The sequence below is a fragment of the Ovis aries genome, chromosome 9, assembly GCF_016772045.2.
Source record: "Ovis aries strain OAR_USU_Benz2616 breed Rambouillet chromosome 9, ARS-UI_Ramb_v3.0, whole genome shotgun sequence".
NCBI classification, from domain to species: domain Eukaryota; kingdom Metazoa; phylum Chordata; class Mammalia; order Artiodactyla; family Bovidae; genus Ovis; species Ovis aries.
The window spans coordinates 29,594,064-29,616,608 of NC_056062.1; the positions used below are offsets into that span (position 1 = coordinate 29,594,064).

At 43.8% G+C, this 22,545-nt stretch overlaps 1 protein-coding gene across 3 annotated transcripts; it reads left to right on the forward strand.

The window, feature by feature from the left end:
• The first annotated feature begins 6,728 nt into the window (after positions 1-6,728).
• C9H8orf76 (chromosome 9 C8orf76 homolog) lies at positions 6,729-21,835 on the forward strand. 3 transcript variants are annotated; one of them, XM_004011660.5, is made up of 6 exons: positions 6,729-6,868; positions 9,940-10,035; positions 10,761-10,904; positions 14,904-15,352; positions 17,326-17,458; positions 21,231-21,835. In XM_004011660.5, exons 1-6 carry the CDS (start codon positions 6,752-6,754, stop codon positions 21,426-21,428), a joined length of 1,137 nt encoding a protein of 378 aa, XP_004011709.1. In that variant the 5' UTR covers positions 6,729-6,751; the 3' UTR covers positions 21,429-21,835. The 3 variants fall into 3 exon arrangements, with proteins under 3 accessions (XP_004011709.1, XP_027828726.1, XP_012039001.1); XM_027972925.2 differs by lacking the exon at positions 10,761-10,904; XM_012183611.4 differs by lacking the exons at positions 6,729-6,868; positions 9,940-10,035 and adding an exon at positions 13,513-13,570 and having other exon boundaries at positions 10,792-10,904.
• Positions 21,836-22,545: the final 710 nt, after the last annotated feature.

Here is a 22,545-nt window from a genome sequence, read left to right on the forward strand (position 1 = left end):
TCACCAACTCCCAGAGTTCACTCAGACTCACATCCATCGAGTCAGTGATGCCATCCACCCATCTCATCCTCTCTCATCCCCTTTTCCTCCTGCCCCCAATCCCTCCCAGCATCAGAGTCTTTTCCAATGAGTCAGGTCTTCGCATGAGGTGGCCAAAGTACTGGAGTTTCAGCTTTAGCATCATTCCCTCCAAAGAAATCGCAGGGCTGATCTCCTTCAGAATGGACTGGTTGGATCTCCTTGCAGTCCAAGGGACTCTCAAGAAGTCTTCTCCAACATCACAGTTCAAAAGCATCAATTCTTCAGCGCTCAGCTTTCTTCACAGTCCAACTCTCACATCCATATATGACCACTGGAAACACCATAGCCTTGATTAGACGGACATTTGTTGGAAAAGTAATGTTTCTGCTTTTCAACATGCTATCTAGGTTGGTCATAACTTTCCTTCCAAGGAGTAAGTGTCTTTTAATTTCATGGCTGCAATCACCATCTGCAATGATTTTGGAGCCCCAAAAAATAAAGTCTGACACTGTTTCCACTGTTTCCCCATCTATTTCCCATAAAGTGATGGGACCAGATGCCATGATCTTCATTTTCTGAATGTTGAGCTTTAAGCCAGCTTTTTCACTCTCCTCTTTGACTTTCATCAAGAGGCTTTTGAGTTTCTCTTCACTTTCTGCCATAAGGGTGGTGTCATCTGCATATTTGAGGTTATTGATATTTCTCCCGGCAATCTTGATTCCAGCTTATGCTTCTTCCAGCCCAGCGTTTCTCATGATGTACTCTGCATTTAAGTTAAATAACCATGATGACAATATACAGCCTTGATGGACTCCTTTTCCTATTTGGAACCAGTCTTGTTCCATGTCCAGTTCTAACTGTTGCTTCCTGACCTGCATATAGGGTTCTCAAGAGGCAGGTCAGGTGGTCTGGTATTCCTATCTCTTGAAGAATTTTCCACAGTTTATTGTGATCCATGCGGTCAAAGGCTTTGGCATAGTCAATAAAGCAGAAATAGATGTTTTTCTGGAACTCTTGCTTTTCCATGATCCAGCAGATGTTGGCAATTTGATCTCTGGTTCCTCTGCCTTTTCTAAAACCAGCTTGAACATCAGCAAGTTCACAGTTCATGTATTGCTGAAGCCTGGCTTGGAGAATTTTGAGCATTACTTTACTAGCATGTGAGATGAGTGCAACTATGTGGTAGTTTGAGCATTCTTTGGCATTGCCTTTCTTTAGGATTGGAATGAAAACTGACCTTTTCCAGTCCTGTGGCCACTGCTGAGTTTTCCAAATTTGCTGGCATATTGAGTGCAGCACTTTCACAGCATCATTTTTCAGGATTTGAAATAGCTCAACTGGAATGCCATCACCTCCACTAGCTTTGTTCATAGTGATGCTTTTTTTTTTTTTTTTCATAGTGATGCTTTCTAAGGCCCACTTGACTTCACATTCCAGGATGTCTGGCTCTAGATGAGTGATCACACCATCGTGATTATCTGGGTCTTGAAGATCTTTTTTTTACAGTTCTTCTGTGTATTCTTGCCACCTCTTCTTAATATCTTCTGCTTCTGTTAGATCCATACCATTTCTGTCCTTTATTGAGCCCATCTTTGTGTGAAATGTTCCCTTGGTGTCTCTAATTTTCTTGAAGAGATCTCTGGTCTTTCCCATTCTGTTGTTTTCCTCTATTTCTTTGCATTGATCGCTGAGGAAGGCTTTCTTATCTCTTCTTGCTATTCTTTGGAATCCTGCATTCAGATGGTTATATCTTTCGTTTTCTCCTTTGCTTTTCACTTCTCTTCTTTTCACAGCTATTTGTAAGGCCTCCCCAGACAGCCATTTTGCTTTTTTGCATTTCTTTTCCATGGGGATGGTCTTGATCCCTGTCTCCTGTACAATGTCATGAACCTCTGTCCATAGTTCATCAGGCACTGTGTCTATCAGATCTAGGCCCTTAAGTCTATTTCTCACTTCCACTGTATAATCATAAGGAATCTGATTTAGGCCATACCTGAATGGTCTAGCGGTTTTCCCTTCTTTCTTCAATTTAAGACTGAATTTGGCAATAAGGAGTTCATGATCTGAGCCACAGTCAGCTCCTGGGTCTTGTTTTTGTTGACTGTATAGAGCTTCTCCACCTTTGGCTGCAAAGAATATAATCAGTCTGATTTCAGTGTCGACCATCTGGTGATGTCCATGTGTAGAGTCTTCCCTTGTGTTGTTGGAAGAGGGTGTTTGGTATGACCAGTGCATTTTCTTGGCAAAACTCTATTAGTCTTTGCGCAGCTTCATTCTGCATTCCAAGGCCAAATTTGCCTGTTACTCTAGGTGTTTCTTGACTTCCTACTGTTGCATTCCAGTCCCCTATAATGAAAAGGACATATTTTGGGGGTGTTAGTTCTGAAAGGTCTTGTAGGTCTTCATAGAACTGTTCAACTTCAGCTTCTTCAGCGTTACTGGTTGGGGCATAGACTTGGGTTACTGTGATACTGAATGGTTTCCCTTGGAAATGAACAGAGATCATTCTGTCATTTTGAGATTGCATCCAAGTACTGCATTTCGGACTCTTTTGTTGACCATGATGGCTACTCCATTTCTTCTGAGGGATTCCTGCCCACAGTAGTAGATATAATGGTCATCTGAGTTAAATTCACCCATTCCAGTCCATTTTAGTTCGCTGATTCCTAGAATGTCGACGTTCACTCTTGCCATCTCTTGTTTGACTACTTCCAATTTGCCTTGATTCATGGACCTGACATTCCAGGTTCCTATGCAATATTGCTCTTTACAGCATCAGATCTTGCTTCTATCACCAGTCACATCCACAATTGGGTATTGTTTTTGCTTTGGCTCCATCCCTTCATTCTTTCTGGAGTTATTTCTCCACTGATCTCCAGTAGCATATTGAGCACCTACTGACCTGGGGAGTTCCTCTTTCCGTATCCTATCATTTTGCCTTTTCATACTGTTCATGGGGTTCTCAAGGCAAGAATACTGAAGTGGTTTGCCATTCCCTTCTCCAGTGGACCACATTCTGTCAGACCTCTCCACCATGACTTGCCCATCTTGGGTTGCCCCATGGGCATGGCTTAGTTTCATTGAGTTAGACAAGGCTGTGGTCCTAGTGTGATTAGATTGGCTAGTTTTCTGTGAGTATGGTTTCAGTGTGTTTGCCCCCTGATGCCCTCTTGCAACACCTAGCATCTTACTTGGGTTTCTCTTACCTTGGACGTGGGGTATCTCTTCATGGCTGCTCCAGCAAAGTACAGCCGCTGCTCCTTACCTTGGACGAGGGGTATCTCCTCTTGCTTATAGTAGGTACTCAATAAATTTTAGTTGAATCAGTGACTGTACCTCCTATAAAAACTTACAGAGACTTTCCTGACTGTCCAGTGGGTAAGACTCTGTGCTTCCACTGCAGGGGGCATGGGTTCTATCCCTGGCTGGGGAACTAAGATCCTGCATGCCACTTGGCATGGCCAATGAAAGAAAAAAGAAGACTAACTTTGGCAAAGGCTGGTACAAATGTTATTTCCTGGGTGCTAGATAAGTGCAAACAAAGTCACGTTGTCCCCTCTCCTGCCATCAGAGTGTCTGTCATAGGCACTCCCTAACATCTGATACTTCCTAGGTGTATGAGGTGTGTTTAACAGTTACAGAGCACTCTTCTACTGGTTTGCTCTCCTCTCTCTTTTTAAAAAAGATTTATTTTAAATTTATTTTTGACTGCACTGGGTCTTCGCTGCTGCACTGGGCCTTTCTCTAGTTGTGAGCAGAGGCTACTCTTTGTGGCAGTGCATGGGCTTCTCATTGCAGTGGCTTCTCTTCTTGTGGAGCACAGGCTCTAGCGAATGGGCTTCCGTAGTTGTGACGCACAGGCTTAGTTGCTCTTTGGCATGTGGGATCTTCCGAGACCAGGGATCGAACCTGTGTCCCCTGTGTTGGCAGGCAGATTCTTAACCACTCGACCACCAGGAGAGCCTTACTCTCCTCTTTTAAAATATTATTCCAGGGTCTATCATTTGAGGTGGTGGTTTACAGCTTGGGGTACAGACCCTGGGTCCTCAATCGATAGCAATCTTTGAGCTGTTTTCAATATTGTCAATGACCTAACATCAATCACGTTTAGTCTTTCCTCAAGCTTCCCAGGGTCCTTGGCAGTTACTTCTTTGCTTTCATAGAATCCTAACACACAGTGAGGCAATGCTAGTAGGCTCAGGCTGGGCAGAGCTCGAATTGGCTGTTACAGAGGACTTGGATTCAAAAGAAAAATGAAGCAATCATTAGTTAGCATATGCAGTTTTACTGCATGTGTAAATCCTCCACTACTTTGGAGGAAAATAACTAAGAGGATTCTTAGTGCTAAAAAGGCTGGAAACCCCTTAGCTCAGGGATCCTGAGTTCAAAAGGCAAAGAACTCTCTTTTACCCGTAAACTCCCCTTCCATGACTTCCTAATCATTTCAGCAAAATATCTACCTCAGTTAGTTGTAGGGCCAGGAAGAGACTAGACTGGAGGCATCTCAGAACAGGGGAGAGTAGAAGTTCCAAAAACCAAGCAGCCCTAAAAAAGGGAAAGCTGGAGAAAAAAAAAAAACAACAAAAAACAAAACACCTCCCTGCCTACTTCACTCTTTGCACCTGGGACAGGAATTTTGAATAAACATGCATTATTCAGTTGCTATCCAACAGGCACCTTACATGCACTATTTTAATCAACGCCTACTTCACAGATCAGGTTACACAGCCAGTGAATAACTGAACCAGGATTGTGAATCCAGACAAATCTGGTGCTTGAGGCCCTTTGACAATATGTTGTACTGTCTTTGTTAAGACAGAGCATTTTAGAATTAGGGCAACTAGCTCTTCCTTCTTTAGACTCCATTGCTTCTGGGTGATAATATTATGGATACCTTTTTTCCTTCACTTTTCTATAATTTCTAAATTTTTCCTAACTAGGACTTTTCCCTAAGGGTCCTTACATGAATGAACTCATCAGTGGTTAATATCTGTAGGCTGTTCTGGTGGAGATTTCCACCAAGGATACAGGAGCTGGTTCTAGATTTGGGGAATCATCAACAGAGAGATGGATTTTGAAAAACTGGGGAGTAGATTCGGTTCTCCTAGAGTTAATGTATGGAGTAGAAATTTGGGTTGAGAAAAGAACCCTTGAAGAGAAAACCTCCATGTCTATGACCTGCTATGTAATATGGTGCCATAATACTATGCTGTGAAATACTGGCCCCATATTTTGTCAACAATTTTTACTTTTTTGTCTCAATGAACATCTTGAAAGAGTAAGAATTCTAGTAAATATTGTGTTTAGAGTTCTGGGATCTAGTATTTTTCTGGGCAGAATTAATGCTCCCTGATTGAGTCCCCAGAATAAATCTCCATGTCCCCTGTTTTACAAGGCCTTCAATTACTGTGTTACTGTTCAGTTGCTCAGTCATGTCTGACTCTTTGCCACCCCCATGGACTGCAACACCCAGGCGTCTCTGTCCATCACCATCTCCCGAAGCTTGCTCAAACTCATGTCCATTTGAGTAGATGATGCCATCTAACCATCTCATCCTCTGTCATCCCCTTCTCCTCCTGCATTCAATTTTACCCAGCATCAGGGTCTTTTCTAATGAGTCAGCTCTTTACATCAGGTGACCAAAGTATTGGAGTTTCAGCTTCAGCATCAGTCCTTCCAGTGAATATTTAGGATTGATTTTTAGGATTGACTGGTTTGATCTCCTTGCAGTCCAAGGGCTTCTCAAGAGTCTTCTCCAACACCACAATTCAAAAGCATCAGTTCTTTGACGCTCAGCCTTTTTATGGTCCAACTCTCACATTCATACATGACTACTGGAAACATCATAGCTTTAACTATACAGACCTTTCTTGGCAAAGTAATGTCTCTGCTTTTTAATACACTCTCTAGGTTTGTCATAGCTTTTCTGAATTACGATACCCCAATCTTTATAATTGGTGTGGCTCTTCATGAAGACACACAGAGATTATTGACTCAATTCTTTATTTCCCAACTCTTAGCCACATAATGGCACCCCACTCCAGCACTCTTGCCTGGAAAATCCCATGGACGGAGGAGCCGGGTAGGCTGCAGTCCATGGGGTCGCTAAGAGTCAGACACGACTGAGCGACTTCACTTTCACTTTCATGCACTGGAGAAGGAAACGGCAACCCACTCCAGTGTTCTTGCCTGGAGAATCCCAGGGACGGGGGAGCCTGGTGGGCTGCCGTCTATGGGGTCGCACAGAGTTGGACACGACTGAAGCGACTTAGCAGCAGCAGCAGCATAATAGTTTATCCTGAGAAAATTACTTAACCTTTCTAAGGCCACAATTTTTCATTTGAAAAATGAGAATCACTGTGTCTTTCAAAAGTTGTTAGAAAAGTTACAGTAAAATGGAAAAAAAAAAAAAAAAAGGCTTAGCGCAGTGCCAAGAATACTGTCAACAGTGAAAAACTGGTTTTGAACAGCTACCCTGAGGCCAGTGCTTTTTGATGAGTGCATGTAAGTATCGTTCTGCCCATCTCCAGAAACGGAGAAGTCAGGTTCTGTCCTCGCCTTGTGAATTAGATAAAAATCTCAGCTCAACAACTTGAAACTTACCATGGGGCAAGTCCCGGTCTGGCCTCTGACCTAAGACTACAAGTCCCAGCATGCCGCGCGCCGGATCTTGCCGGCCCCTTCCGCTCTAGGTACCGCCTCCTCTCGATGCGCCGGTGTGGGGCGCGCAATGGAAACGGGATGCTGGCTGCTCGGCGGCGAATTCGAGGACTCGGTGTTCGAGGAGAGGCGGGAGCGGCGGCCTGGACCACCCGAGTCGTACCGCGCCAAACGCTGCGAGCCGCAGGTGAGAGAGCGGGGCCTGTCGGCCTCGCCGCAGCCTCCGGGCCTGGTGGTCTCGGCCTGACAGCGCTTCAGACGTCCTAACGCCCGCGTAGCCTGTCCGCCGAACCCAGACCCTCTGGCCGCCCTACGCTCACCTGGGCCTCCCTGCCATCCCTCCACCTACGAGCCGCACCGGCTGAGTCCGACATCCTCTGCCCCCGAGGGAATCCCCGCGCAGCCGGCCATCAGGTCACACCTGGCGTTCCGCCGGTCTCACCGCGCCTCGCTGGCCTCACGGGCCTACTCTGTAGTCTGTATTAGCTACCATGGACTTTCGCTGCTTCTGCAGCCGTACAGTCAGGGCCCGCAAAAATTCAGCCACCGCCCACTTTTCAGACTTCAGTGTTGTCTGCTCTCCGAACCCGGCCTGTCCTTGTTCACTGAGTTCCCCTTGCCCACGTTAACCCCGCTCAGGTGGTCAAAATCGTTCAATTATATCCATTTCTCAAGGTGCACCTTAAATGCCGCCTCCTCCAGAAAGTCTTTTCTAACTCCCCCTTCCAACCACATTATCTTTGTCTTTGACTCCTTTCCCGTCTTTTACATATTAACGCAGTTGTCAGTGTCTCTAAAGCTCTTAGACCCAGAATGCTGAATGATCACAGGACGGTGCGTGCTTCACCTTATGTCCTCCACACTGCCTACCAGTTTTTGTTCATAGTAGGAACTCTGAATACTTTGCGTAAGTAGAGTATTACCTTGGATTTTTTCTAGTCTGTAAATGTCATCCTACCAATAATAGTTCCTTTTTATCAAATAGTATTCCAGGCACTGGCCATATATTGTCTCATTTTTCCTTAAAATCCCTGTACCTACAGATGTCAGGCACTCTGAAATAACTGGATTGGGTTGGATTTTTGTTTTATTTCATTTACGTTTTCTCCTGGCCACGTGCAGTCTTTCAGAGTGGCCTACTTGATCCTGTAGACTAAAACTGGGAAATGGACTTTTGAAGTCCTGTGGTACCACATTAGAAAGCCACAGTTGTGAGATAGGACACCTGGATTCCAGCATTGACTTTAAGAGTCAGTAAATTGACTTTCAGAGTGTCAGTTCCTTATTCGTCATTTGAGAAAAAAATAAAATAATGTTTGTTGGCTCACAGGATTATTGTGAGAGTGGAATGAGATAATGTGATGTGCTGTTTACTTATAAAGTAAAATCCCCCAAATCACTTGTCTTTAGGATTTATTTATTTGGCAAATGGTAACTCTCATAAATTCAGAGAGTTACTATTCAGGCCTCATTCAAGAAATGAATTCAGGCTTCATTCAAGTCCTGTTGATTCTCGCAAGTATAAAACTAGGAGTTTGAGTTAGATTTGTTTTTCCTTACTGCTCGGTTTGGAACCAGGTGTTTGTCTTACCAGCACTTCACGTCTTAGTTTTCACCTTTGTTCACAGCTTTTCCCTCCTTTTCTTACCAGAATGGAGTATTTGAAGGCTTTCTTGTCTGAGTTCTTGCATTTGAAAGCCAATTTCGCCTGATCGTTTCCCAGTAGAATTTTGACTGTTGGGTGGAGGTTTGCAGTAATGGAGCTGTTGTTCAAGAAGTTGGGAACTGGGGAGTAGTAAAGTGCAAAAGAAAATTATGAGTTCAGGATATAGACTGTTATTAGGTTACACACTGCTTCAGGGAGAACAGAAAAGCAGTGGTTGCTAGCTTTCTCCACTGTAGGGGATCAGGCTAAGGAGGGAACTATATAACTAAGACAACAGGGTGGGTATGATACCCGGGCATCTCTCTTAGAAATGGAACCGAGAAGGTTTGACACCATGGTGGAACCATCACAAATGCAGTTACTTTTGAGTTAATAATAACATTTAACTGGGGACAGAGTTCATTTGACTTCAGTGTGTTTTACTGTGAGTAAAAGAGAGGACGAGATACTTCTTGGGAGCTGGAAAACTGGCACATGGTGTGCTTTTCATCATCCCTGTTTTCTCATCTTAACGTTCTTAATGCAATAATTAAAAAAATCTGTTTCACTTTTCTTTCTATCCATAGGGTGTAAAGTAGTAGAAAAGTGAATAAAATATTCCAGATGGACTTTTCCTGAAACTTTTCTCCTACAGTACGTTGGCATTTGATTGCATGGAAGCCTCCTGTCAGCCTCCTGTCTTTGCTTGGATTCTACTTTTGGCTTTTACACTTTCATAATAGCACTATAATAGCAGTTCTTTCCTATGTTATCTCTGTAAAGAGTTGTCAATCCCAGTTCCATCCACCCTAAGAATTTCTCTGCAGGAAAACATATCTCAGTCTAAAGAACCACTGTAAACTGTGCTAGTTAAATGTAGGTTCCCAGGCCCTAAACCCCAAATTGGAAATGCTATGGAAACTAAATATTTTCACGCTTCTTTAGTTGAGGTATCATATTATTGGTATATTTATTAATGGTGATAATTTTCATTAAAAACTGAGTCACCATTAATATTGTCATTCTTGGGACTTCCCTGGTGGCCCAGTGGTTAAGAATCTGCCTTGCAATGCAAAGGATGTGAGTTCGAGCCCTGGTCTGGAAACTAAGATCCCACATGCTGCAGGGCAACCAAGCCTGCTGGCTGCAACTGCTGAGCCCGCATGCTGCAATGAAGACCCAGCACAGCAAAAAAACAAAAACAAAAAAAACTTGTCATTCTTTGTCAGATGTTTTCCTGAGTCTTATCCTGGAGAAGTATGTCTTTTCTGAGGTTTAATCAGTTATATATGGGAAATTGCCCCTGAGTCTGGAGTGGAAAGGACTTCCCAGGTGGCATTAGTGGTAAAGAACCCAACTCCCAATACAGGAGACACGAGAGATGTGGGTTCAGTCCTTGGGTCGGGACAATCCCCTGGAGGAGGGCGTGACAACCCACTCCCGTATTCTTGCCCGGAGAATCCCATGGACAGAGGAGCCTGGAGGACTGTAGTTTTCCAACCCCTTTGGGGTTGCACAAAGGTGGACACGAGTAAAGTGACTTAGCACTCCTGCACATGGGGTGGAAAAGCATAACCTCCTTCTCTATAATATGCTGTTTTCACAATTTCTAGTGGTTTTATGAAGAAACAGGGAGCAGCGATGATGTTGAAGCTCTGACTGTCCAGAAATTCAAAGGGGACCTGGCCTACAGACGGCAAGAGTATCAGGTAGAATTTAACATACAGAAGATTGTGCCGCTTGAAATATTCTCTTGTTCTGTCCACTGCAGCATATTTAAATACATAACAATGTACTGTAATAAATTATGAGTGTGTTGCTTTTGAAGATGATTTTAATCTTTCGTGAGATGTGTTTGTACTCTTAGAATCCCAAGCTTCTGGCCTTCTCCACACGGCTCTGTATGCTTTGTTTTGTTTCCTGTCACTCCAGTATAGAGAGCTTGTTTGGATCCTTGTAGATTCCTTATCTCCTCAGTATACAGAAGCCTCTAGCTTGGATACCTCATGGGGCCACAGGAACAAGGCACCCCAAAATGTGTTTTAAAAAAGAAGTGGGGGAAAGAACTAACAACTAGCTATCAGCTTGCTTTTTATATTGACTTCATGTCATCTTCACGAGGATCCTGTTGTTGTTTTGCTCATGTGAAAAGGTTCTACAGCAAGTTTAGTGGCAAAACCGGGAGTCAAATCCTGGTCTTTTGGGCTCCAGAATGCTTTAGTTATATTTTCCAGCCATTTCTTCTCTACCTCTTAGAAAACTAGTACCGATTGAAATGCTCAAGTCTTTAGTTCATTGCAGGGTCAGTTATAACATTATCTACTGCCTAGGAAACACATCACCCCCATGACTGAATTCTTTTTTCATATTGTGTTTTCTGCCTTTCTCTTCATCCCTTCCCTTCATTTGCCTTCATTTAACAATTATTTGCCAGAAAGCACTGCAGGAGTATTCCAATATCTCAGAAAAACTGCCATCTACAAATTTTGCCATGAAAAGGGATGTCCAGGAAGGCCAGGCTCGATGCCTTGTTCACCTGGGAAGGCACAAGGAAGCCCTGGAGATTGCCACAAACTTGGTGAGTGGTTTCTGTGCCTGTTTCCATTTGCTTTCCTAGGATGACTGAATAGTTTATTTTCTAAAAAAAAAAAAAAAAGACAAAACAAAAAACAATCTCTTGCTGGCAGCAAAATCTGTGGGTTTGGATAAGCAGAAGGAAATTGTCAGTGGTGGAAGAACTTTATTATGATGAACAGTTTGGAGCTCCAGACATAATCATTTCCTTGTAATATTTTTTCCTGTTTTATGCTCAAAATTCTTCATTGCCTGAAAACCTCACTTGCAAAGGTTTTACTCTTGTTAAGACTAAATAAATACTCAGTAAATTACTAGTGATCTTTTTTCTTCTTAGGTGTTTCGTTGTTGTTTAGATTTTTATTTTCCAAAGTTTCTACAATGAATATATATTACTTTTATAAACAGGAAAAAAAATGCTGCCAAAAATTAAATAAATATCATACTAAGCCAGGCTTAATCCTTTTTATTCTTGATGGAGTCTGCAGAATTTTTTTTAAGCAATAAAAAAGAGCACTGCTGGATTCTGCTTATTTTTGTTTTCAGATTAAAGCCCCTGTAGGTTTTTTGTGTAAATTTTATATGGGAGTGAGTTTGAGTCCACCAATCCTAGTTTATAGATGACCAGTTTTCTTCCTTAGAGGGACGTAATGAAGCACCAAGGCACTGATCTTGAATCCTTCAAATCTTGTTGGCCAGAGGTCAGCCTAAAGTATGCATGCAATTGGATTGTCCTCCTCTATCTCATTGACTAAGAGAAATCCTTAAATTTACTTGCGTGGGCTTTATTGCATAGGACCTCAGCCTCTTGCCATGAGAGGAAACCTTGGTGGTAATGTTCTTCAGAACATGGAAAACAACTGTGTTTTGTTCTTTCCTTTTCTACTAATTATGGGTTAATTCTTAAAACCAGAAGATTACTCTGTTAAGGAAGCACATGGCATGAACACAGTGAACTTGGTGGGTTTTAACAGTGTTCAGCCTCCCTGTTCTGCAAATTAGCAGCAACCTGGGTTCTTTCGGTTGATTTTTCTAGATATCCGTCACCCGTCCTTCATTACGGCTCAGCTCTACCATTACCTACCTCTCCCTCGCATCTCCTGATGTCACTGTTGTGCTTTGTCTTCCCCTGAGTACCCCTGAAGGCAGCTAGAGTAATGTCAAGGCTGGACTGTCTCTGGTTCCTTCTAGCTTAGTGAGTCTGTTCTGTGGCTCAGAGAAAAATGTGTTGCCAATCAGCAGATGCCATCCGGAGCGCGAGATCCAGGCAGGAGGAGGGACCACTCAGAAGCCCTTCAGCTGCTCTGTCCGGCCTTGGAGGACTGCTGCTTGGGCTCCTGGGCACCCTGACAGGCAGGAATATTAGGGAGGAAATGGCACCAGAGGCTAGTGGGTCTCACCCCTTGCTTTGAAGGGTGAGATCTCTTCACATGATCTCAGTGAACCCTGCCTATTTGCATGGCTTTCTCATTTCCTGATACCCTGTGTTTTGTTTTCATTTTAAAAGTTTCTCCCTTCTTCTAGACCCTCTTTTTTTAAATTTGCTCTGTCTCGTTTCTGGGTTTTGTTCCAGCGGTTACTGTCACCTCATACTCTGTAGGGAATAGGTCAGCATTGAACAAAACAGACAGCAAGTCCTTAGAGCGCCCAGCATGACATAAACATTTTATGCTCACAACTTCTACTGAAGTTTATTCGTCTCTCTTCTTAATGATTTTTTAACAAAATTGGTAACAAAACTTATTTCTTAATTTAAATATCTTATAGTCGCTGGTAGGCTCATGTGATAAACTGTGGTAGGGAAACTGCTTTTTGACAGTTAATGACTTTTTTCCCCCATTTGTCACTTCACAAACATTTCAGTCCTACCATGTGCCCAGTTCTAATGGGTTCGATGCCAAGGAGAGAGAGCCCTGTCCATACCCTGCGTTTACATCACTCACCTAGTAACTAACGGGAGGCTCCTAAGCCCACTAACACGCGTCAGCTCTTCTGAAGTTCCTTTATTCTGTGGCTTCTAGCAGGATCTGCTGTAGCTCTGCTGCTTACTAGCTGTGTGACGGCAGGCAGCCTGCCTAACTTCTCTGTTATGACTCGGTTGCCTTATCTCTAAAATGGGGATAGCGACAGTCTATTTTAAAGGATTGTCATGGGGATCACATGAGTGAAGCAGGAAGAGTAGTGTTTGGCATATGGTGAGCATTCTGTAAATGTTAGCAATCATCACCATCATTGCATTACAGGACTTGCAATATTCTGGGAAAAAGCACACAAACTCATTTAAATGGAATTTAATTTCCAGAGACTTCCTTATTAGTTGTGCTCAGTCATGCCTACTCTTTGTGACCCTGTGGATTGTAGCCTGCCAGGCTCCTCTGTTCATGGGATTTTCCAGGCAAAAAGACTGGAGTGGGTTGCCATTTCCTTCTCTTCACTGGTTAGGCCACCCAGAATTGGTGCATCAGAATCATGGTTTGTATGCTACAGACCCCAACACACACTTGCTTTCTCAGTGTGAACATGTTTTTATTCGTATTTATTTATTTTAAAGTCTTTATTGAATTTATTACAGTATTACTTCTGTTTTCTGTTTTGGTTTTTTTGGCCACAAGGGATGGAGGATCTTGGTTCCCTGACCAGGGATTGAACCTCTGCCTCCTGCATTGGAAGGTGAAGTCTTATCCCCTAGAGCACCGGAGAAGTCCCTGGAAATGTCTTTAAACAGTATAGAGCACTATGGACTGGTTGTAGAGGAAAGGTTGCATTTCCTGTAGACAGTCTGTACATGTTGCTTTTCTTACTATAAATAAGAAACATGAAGATGTATTTCTCAACAGTTATTAGACATCTGCTATGTCTGAGATGCTGTGCTCTGTACTGGGAATTCAGCATTGAACAAAAACTCTTTTGGAACTTAGTAGTCTGTGGGGAAAGAAAGAATACTGAATGATAGTAATAGTAGAACCAGATCAGTTCTGTCTTGGGAAGGTACAGTATGACCTAGTAGGTTACATGGGGCTTGATTTCTTTTCTTTTCACTCAGCGTATGGATATTTAGAGTCCTCCCCAAGGTTTCACTCACTGACGTGCCAGTTTCTTCCAGCTGCATGCTGGGTAGTTTTACTCTTTTTTCTCGCTCGGTTCTGTGCAGGAGCTTGATCCAGATACTAGTAGGCCAGATTTTCCTTAGACTTAAAATCAACTGAATCTCTGCAGACTTTGACTTAGAAAAAGAAACCCTCACCCACAGGGCTTTTGCCATATGGCAAGTTAGGCAAGAGGTGGTGCCTCTGGTTAAGTAGACTTGAAAAGGATTTTCTGATCAGAAGGAAACCAAGCAACCCCCTCTGGCCAAGAATAACTGGTCTTGGTAATGGTTACCAGAGAAGGCATTTGGATTCAATTATAATGCATCATGAAACACTGAGAGCTTCAGGGCCATCCTGTTTAAGATGTCTAAGCCAAGTAGAATTTGGAAATAGAGTCCATTTGAATCCTCAAGGAAATTGCCATTTGGATTTTTAGAAAGCCTGGAATATTAAAATGGAACCATTAGCCCAGAGTATAAAAAAGTTGGCTTGGTCCTTTCAGATGTCTGGCTGAAGACAGTTAAGATTATAATGCACAATTGAAAATAAACGGACACAGAGGTTTTTGGTACTGAGCTTTGCCAAGCCACTATCACCTGGATTATGTTACTGCTGTGACATTAGGGTGTTTGGGAATGACTGGTAATATTTTGTTGGGTAGTGTATAGTGAGGAGCCTGAAGCGATCAGGGGGTCACAGAGAGTCGGAGGCGACTGAACATACACATATATTTCTCTTGGTTTATGGTTTCAAAATGAGATCTATTGAGAAACATTTAGTTTGCTCTACTTATGTGGCTAATGAAAGATACTTGTGATTTAGGACATGCACAACTTAGATTTTTAGGCATCTTCATTTTTATATGGGAAACATCCTGTAGTTTAAACATTTTAACCTTTGTTTTTTCTCTTCAGGAAAATAAAGCAACTAACACAGATCATTTAACCACTGTACTGTACCTCCAGTTTACTATTTGTTCCAGTTTGCAGAACTTGGAGAAAACCATTTTCTGCCTACAGAAACTGATTTCTTTGCATCCCTTTAATCCTTGGAACTGGGGCAAATTGGGAGAGGCTTACCTGAACCTGGGGCCAGCGCTGTCAGCATCGCTTGCGTCATCTCAGAAAGAGAACAGTTTCACCTCAAGTGACACAGCTATCAAATCCTCCTTTCCCCACTCAGGAAAAGACTGTCTTTTGTGTTTCCCTGAAACTTTGCCTGAGAGCTCTGTGGAAATAAGCAGTGGTAACAAGCAAAAGAGTGAGAAAGCTCTTAAAAATATTCAAAACCGTGTGACAGAAGAGAGAGCAGCAGTGTTGCTAGAAACTGAGATGAAAGCCTGTGCCTCTTTTATACGAACCAGGTAAGCTTAGAGTGGATGAAACACACAGGGTGCTAAGGGTGAAATAAAGGTTCTATTTCTTCTGATTTTAAGCTTCTAAAAATTCTAGGCTAGACACCTGATATATGTTTTTGAGATTCTTCCTATGGTCTTGACGGGATCTTTTGAATGTGCCCTTTCAGTATGTAAGATTTAAAAACAACTGTGCTTGCTCAGGAATATAGCTCATATCATCACTCAAGATGTTAAGGTTGGCAGATGTTAAAATTAGGGGGTAGGGGGAGTTAAATATATAAAACATTGACGAAGGAGGAAACAATATTTTAAACAAGGGATTTTTCACTCAAGTTCCACAGAAAGCTACCAAAGAAGAAAATCAGACAACCCTGAAGAATCTGCCTTGTGGGTGAGGGTGGATGGTGGTGCCTTCCCTGAGACAGGACAGCAGAACCAGTGGAGGGTGGGAGTCCAGCTGGAGCCTTCCGTGAGGAAGTGGGAGGTGGAGCTAGAGGAGCTCCAGAAAGGATCAGCAATCAGACGCAGTGAGAAAAGGCTTTGAAGGCAAGAGCTCATGTGTGGCCTCTGAGAAAGCAGTTTCAGTCGCGGTGGGGACAGGCAGATGGCAGAGGATGGAGGGGTAAATGGACATGAAATGGAGGGAGCCAAGGGTAAGCGGTATCGTCCAGTAATCTCAAGACCAAGGGTAAGCGGTATCGTCCAGTAATCTCAAGAGCACAAGAGAGAAAGCAGGGACCTAAAAGGGGGGTCATGTGTGTGAATGTCTCCAGAGGCCAGTAGATGATGGGAACAGTCAGAGTGAAGGCCAGTCAGGTCGTGTGTTATTTTGTAAAACTCCAGCAGCTTCCCATTGCACTGACATAAATTCCATGCTTCTTTCCATGGTCCATGAGGACTTAACATGAGTTGCCCCTGCCCGTCTCTTTCACTCTAGTTTGTTTTCTTCCTGGCTGTATTTTGGTCACAGAGATCCTCCTGATTTTCTAACACTTGAAGCTAGTTCTCGTGGCCGAGCCCCCTTCCCTTGGCTAAGCCCCTTCTCCCAGATGTTCCTGTGGCTGCTTCCTCACCATCTGAACCTTAGCGTGAATGGTGGCTCAGAAAATCCTTCCGTCACGGCCCTGTCTGAGGTAGACGCGACGTCCATCCTGTCTGGAGTGTTTGTTTCATGGCCTTCATCACTGCCTGAGACTAGCTTATTTACCTATGATCATTCTCCTTCCGCAACTTGAGGCAGAAACCTGTCTGTTTTGCTCACCGGTATCCCTCAGGGCCTGGAGTAGTATGTGCATTTCTGGAGGCAGGAAGTGAGTGAACAGGAGAGCTCTGCTTCTGGGTGTAGCAGCAAGGCCGGAGGGAAATTGGAACAATCTGCACACTCAGTGTTTTAGAAAACAGTGACAGGAAAGAGCTGTGGGAGGAGAGCAGGAGGAAGGAGAAGAGAGGGGACCAGGGCACGGCCATGATGGGGAGGTCAGGGGTGAACTGATTGTAAAGTGGATATCAGAGGGTCTCTGAAGGTTTGGCCCTGCTTCAAGTAATTGAAGCATGCTGGAGAAACTCCTTAGTCCTTGAGATCGGGTTGCTGTGGCTTCAGGGAGACCGAAGGGTCACAGAGCACCAGCTTCAAAGGGACTCCTCCTGGCACCTCTGGGGAGGAGCCTCTGATGGGGAGCCTTGTTCTCTTCACTCGAAATCGTTTGTGCTTTCAGTCGCCCGACTTCGACAGGAAGCTCTTTCGAGGTCTTGCTCTCTGAAGGCTCCTTTGGAAGCTTGGTCTATGAATTTTAGAAAAGATGGTTCTCCAGTGTAATGTTGTGCAATTTGTTGAGAGTAAAGAGCTTTAGGGATTCAGATGAAGGTGAGGACCTTCTCCTTAGCCTAGAGGACTCGCTTCCAGCCCAGTGCCAGTGCTGTGTGTGAACGTGTCTTTGTCCTTCTCGGGTGCCTCCAGACTGGGACCTGCTGTTTTTCAGGCTTTTGCTTCAGCTTGCCCAATCTCAGCAAACATCGTTTGCTTTGGAGAGGAACTTAAGGACTCAGCAGGAAATTGAAGATAAAATGAAAAGGTTCAGCTTCAAAGAAGACACTTTGCTGTTGATAGCAGAGGTGAGTGTGTCCCCCAGGGTTTATGTGAAATGAAGCATCACAGATATTTTTCCTGGCTCCGAGACCATTTAAAAAAAAAAACAAAAAGACACAGGGCTAAATTGCATCTTCTAGAGGACTTCTGTCTCCCTTCTTCGAATGCCTTTTGATCACTTAACTGCCGCAAGTGGCCTCTTCCTCCTCTCTGTCCCGCAGCAAGTTCATCTACTTGTCGGTGCTTGTTAGCACCTGTCTACTTGAACATCAGAAATGCCCCAGAAATGCCCCATAATTGTTTCGTGAGTGCTGAATGAATGAATGTTGACATCTGGGCAGCTCTTTTGCCTGTCTTTCCCCCCATTTGTCCTCATAACAGCCTGTGGGAGGGACAGAGCTGGGGTGAGGCTCACAGAGGCTGTGACTTGCTTAAGGTCAGATTTTAAGTGGCAGAAGTAAATGAGAACCCCTCCAGCTTCAAGTCCATTTTCTTTCTGCTCCACCTTGTTATTATTTTGACAGTTGCTTAGAAACTTAAATGTCAATTTTGTTTAACTGGTATTAGCTTTTAAAAAAATATGCTAATTGATAAGGCTTTCTCTGGTGGTCCAGTGGTTAAGACTCCAAGCTTCCACACTGCAAGGGACCCGGATTTGATCCCTGCTGGGGAAACTGAGATGCTGTATGTCTTGCTTGGTCAAAAATGTAAAAAGAAAAAATGCTCTTGAAATTGCTTAACATGGTGTTTGGAGATTATCTATAAGTTTATGTTATTCATGCTAATTCCTTTTAATATGTAATTGAAACTTGACGGCTCAAGCACTTTTCCCAGGAGAATAGCTCTTTATCCATATACCTCCTAATGTGGTTCTTTCAAGAACTGATGGTCTGTCTATCCTGTCTTCCTCCCCCAGGCTAAGCTCTCAGCTGGACCCTTTTTCCCTCTTCTGGGGTCTTCACTCCCATCTGTTCTCTTTGAGCCTTTTTTCTGCCTTCCCCTTCCATGGGCTCATTCCCTTGGACCCTCAGACACATACAGATAGACCATCTCTCCTGAGTTTACGGCTGCTTTTCCTTCCTCTTTGCTTCCTGTCTTTCTTAGCATTCAGCGCCATTGGCCACTCACGTTTAGTTCCCTCTTCCTTGCTTCTGAGCAGCTGAACTGCTAAAAATACTCATCTCTTTTTCTCCTTTATTTCTTAAAATTTCTCTGCTGTTTGGGACTCTGCTAGTTGCCCCTGTGCCCTAAGTAGTGACATTCCCTGAGCTTTCGCTCAGGCTCTCTGTCCTGTCTCTTTCTCCCACACAAACCGTAACCATGCTGTAGTTCCCGTTGTCACCTCTGGGTTCATGGACCCTCTAGTCTGTGTCCCATCTTGGAACACTTGTCTCCCATCTCAGATCAGTGACTTATGGAGTCATTAATCCAAGGTGATTGTTGATCTGCTGTCGCTTCAAGTACAAATGTAAAACGAGGCTACTTGGCAAAACCACCTTCAGTCAGCCTCTGGTCAGCGCCCAGCGTGGACTGGCCATCAGTAAGTACCTGCTGAGAGGAGGCAGAGGGGAGCTAGAGAGCGCTGTCTTTGTTCTAGACTTAGTTTCTTTCATCGATCCTACCTATCTTTCTCCTTTCACCCAGACTGACCATCCCTCACTGTGGGGCTCTCCTCTCAAGTCTCACCTCCTGCAGGGCCCACGGCCAACACCCTAGTCCCGTTGCCTCACATCTGACTCTCATAGTGACCTCCTGCCTTGGCTCCTCACTCTCTCCCTGCAGATCTGTCTTCACCTGTGCTGCTGGGCTCATCTTAAAACATGGCTTTGACCATGTTACCTGCTTGCTTTAAAAACTAAAATTCAACGTGTCACCATTACCTTAGAGGTTGGGTCTAATTCTGGTGCCTTGATAGGATGTCTGAGGCCTTCCCGAGAGTAATCTCAGACTTAGGGCCTGGTCATTCCTTCCACAAACCTTTTGCTTCCACTGGACTAATCTCCCACATCTAGCACACCTGTCATGGGTTTTCCTATCTCCATCTACTTACTATTCTCACCCTGAGACCCAGCCTGGGTCGCACATCCTCCAGGAACCTTTTCCTGAACATCCTGGTCTGTGGCAATTTCTCCCTCTGAGCTCGATAGAGTGATTGCTGAAATAGGTAGCTCTTTGGGCCCCTGAAAATATAAGAATGTCTTATCTTTTCAGCTAGATTTTAAGTTCCTTGTAAGACATTCTTTGTTGTTGTTAACCTCTTGCAATCCCATGGACTGTAGCCCACCAGGCTCTTTGGTCTATGGGATTTCCCAGGCAGGAATACTGGAGTGGGTTGCTATTTCCTTCTCCAGGGGATCTTCCCAACCCAGGAATCAAACCCAAGTCTCCTGCTTGGCAGGCAGATTCTTTACCACCGAGCCACCCAGGAAGCCCTGTAAGACATCCTTTAGGAGATGTCTTAAACATCTTCATATTCTTCACCATGTGTGACAGATAATAGTTCTCTGTCTGTGAATTATGCATCTGCTGAGCCCTCTTTTTGAAATATTGCATTGTTTGAATATTGCTATCATTCCATTCTATTTTTTTTAATTAAAAAAATACACTTTTGGTGTTATATCTCAGATTTTAAAATACTACATTTCATTGAGTCCAAGCAGTCATCAGTTGTTAAGACACATCATTAGCTGAAGTGCCACTAAAAGAAAAGTAAGATGCTTTTTATACTGTGACACAGCAGTGGTTATAAGATACAACTTGGGTTTTAGAAATGTCAAGATAGAAAAACAGAAATTGTCTTCCAATTGATAAAAATTACCATGCTTTAATAAATCCTGACAGTTTCTACTCATCCTGTCAGCCTTTGCCTCAAACAGTAAGTAGTCTTTGAAGATTTAAAGCCAGTGGAACCTGTTCTTTGAGTGGGTTTCTAATCCATTATGATTTGAGTATTTACAAACAGAGGACCTCAGGGTTTGTAGGAAACCTAGAGATCATCTAGTCCAAATCCAAGTGACCAGTTCCCTCTACCATATCCCTGCCAAGTGGCTCCCTGACTTTTCATGATAATTGGTGGGAAATGTTTGGGGTGGGAAATGTTCACTGTCCTTACCAAAAGTGGTCCGATCACTTCCTGCAAACGTAGTTTTGTGGGTGTCTTGTCAAAGAGAATCTCACACAGAATCTGGACCTGGTTCTCACCAGTAGAGGGCAGTGTTGCGCCTTCAGAGAGCTGGCATGCTTGCAGGTCTCTGGGGTTGCTGTGGTGACCATCCTGGAGGGTTGGAGTCTCTGGGTCAGGAAAGGGCAGACTCAGCTACTCGCTGCTCAGCTGTTTGCTGCCTTTGACGTCTCTGGAGAACTTCATAAGAAGGGGTCTGTGCTCTCTGCAAAGTAGCAGTTATGTTCCTCCCAAGCCTGCTCTTCTGTCGTTTATGAGAAGAAGAACCCCTCACGGTTGCGTTCTTGCCCTCTGAAGATGCTCTGTGATCTATGAAGGTCGACTCAGCACTCCCTGTGGCCTGAGTGGTACCCCTGCCACGGTTGTGCCTCCCTGATGTGCTGACTCCGGGAAGCATGAGAGTAGCAATAGGGTATTTACGCAGGTGGTCTTGGATCACTACTTCATAAACATCTTTTCAATATGTTGAATTGTCAGAGTTGTCCCCTGGCTGCTGAAGAAGTTCTGCTTTTGTGTGAAATCCTTTGCGCTTGATGACTAGCATGGTCTTCCATTCGGTGTCTGATGCACCTGTTATTGGGAAAGAGTTTTATTTTTCTTCCCCCCTCCTATTGCAGGTTATGGGCGAAGATATTGTCCCAGAAAAAATCAGAGACGAGGTTCACACAGAGGTCAAGTGTGTTGGCCCCGCGGCCCTGACTACCTTGGTGATCGGGTCTTCGAAAGAGTTTGAAGACAAGTGGTTCAGAAAGATCAAAGACCACTTCTGTCCCTTTGAAAATCAGTTCCACACAGAGATACAGATCTTGCTTTAGTGGTCCCTATAAAAACAAAACAAAAAACATCTTGTACTGTATTAAGTGTTCTGGTTTACTTCAGACAGAATCCTCTGCTAATCATGGAATATACTGAATTAAAAATAATCATCTGTGTTTTATAAAAATGGCTTCTCTCCCAGATAATTTCTACTGTATTCAGTTTCTTGATTTTTTGTTTTCTTTTTAGATTTCTGTCATTCACTTGTGTGAGGCCTACTGCTCCTTTAGAAGATATCTGTTGGAAAAGTGTTTAAAGGGACTTTTAGGACCTTGCCTGGCAGTCTGGTGGTTAAGACTCTGCCTTCCAATGCAGGCGGTGCAGGTTCAGTCCCTGATGGTGCAGCTAGGGTCCCACATGTCATAGGTGTGGCCAAAATTAAAAATAAATACAACGTTATAAATCAGCTATGCTTCAATTTAAATGAATTTTTTTAAATAAAACAGACTTTTAGATTTTATAATCTTTTAAAAACAGTTACTGTATTAGCAGTGTAAGTATCCATGTTTTGGTAAATTCATCATGAGGGACCAAGAATGCTGAAATGTGATAGGAAACCATTTCTAGAAAGGGTATGTTGAAGGCTGAGATTTACCACACCTCTAAACCTGCACATTAACCTGCCAGTGTCATGGAGACTGCAGAAGACTTGATTACTCGTGGCCCAGGGAACAGGATTTATTGTTCCATTGCTCAGTTGGGTCCGACTCTGCGACTCCATGGATTGCAGCCTGCCATGCTTCCCAGTCCATCACCGTGTCCCAGAGTTTGCTCAAACTCGTGTCCATTGAGTCGATGATATCATCCAACCATCTCATCCTCTGTTGGCCCCTTCTCCTCCTGCCTTCATTCTTTCCCAGCATCAGGGTCTTTGCATTGAGTCGGTTCTTTGCATCAGGTGGCCAAAGTATTGGAGCTTCTGCATCAGTCCTTCCAATGAGTATTCAGGATTGATTTCCTTGCAGTTGGAGGGACTCAGGATAAGCTTCAGCCTATTTGTGTCCATTCCTTTGCCTCCAGGTCTCAAGGCAGGTGACAGATACGGGGCCCAGACGAATGAGTGCATGAGCAGTGAGGTGTATTAGCGGAACCCTGAGCTTAGGAGAATCAGCTCCT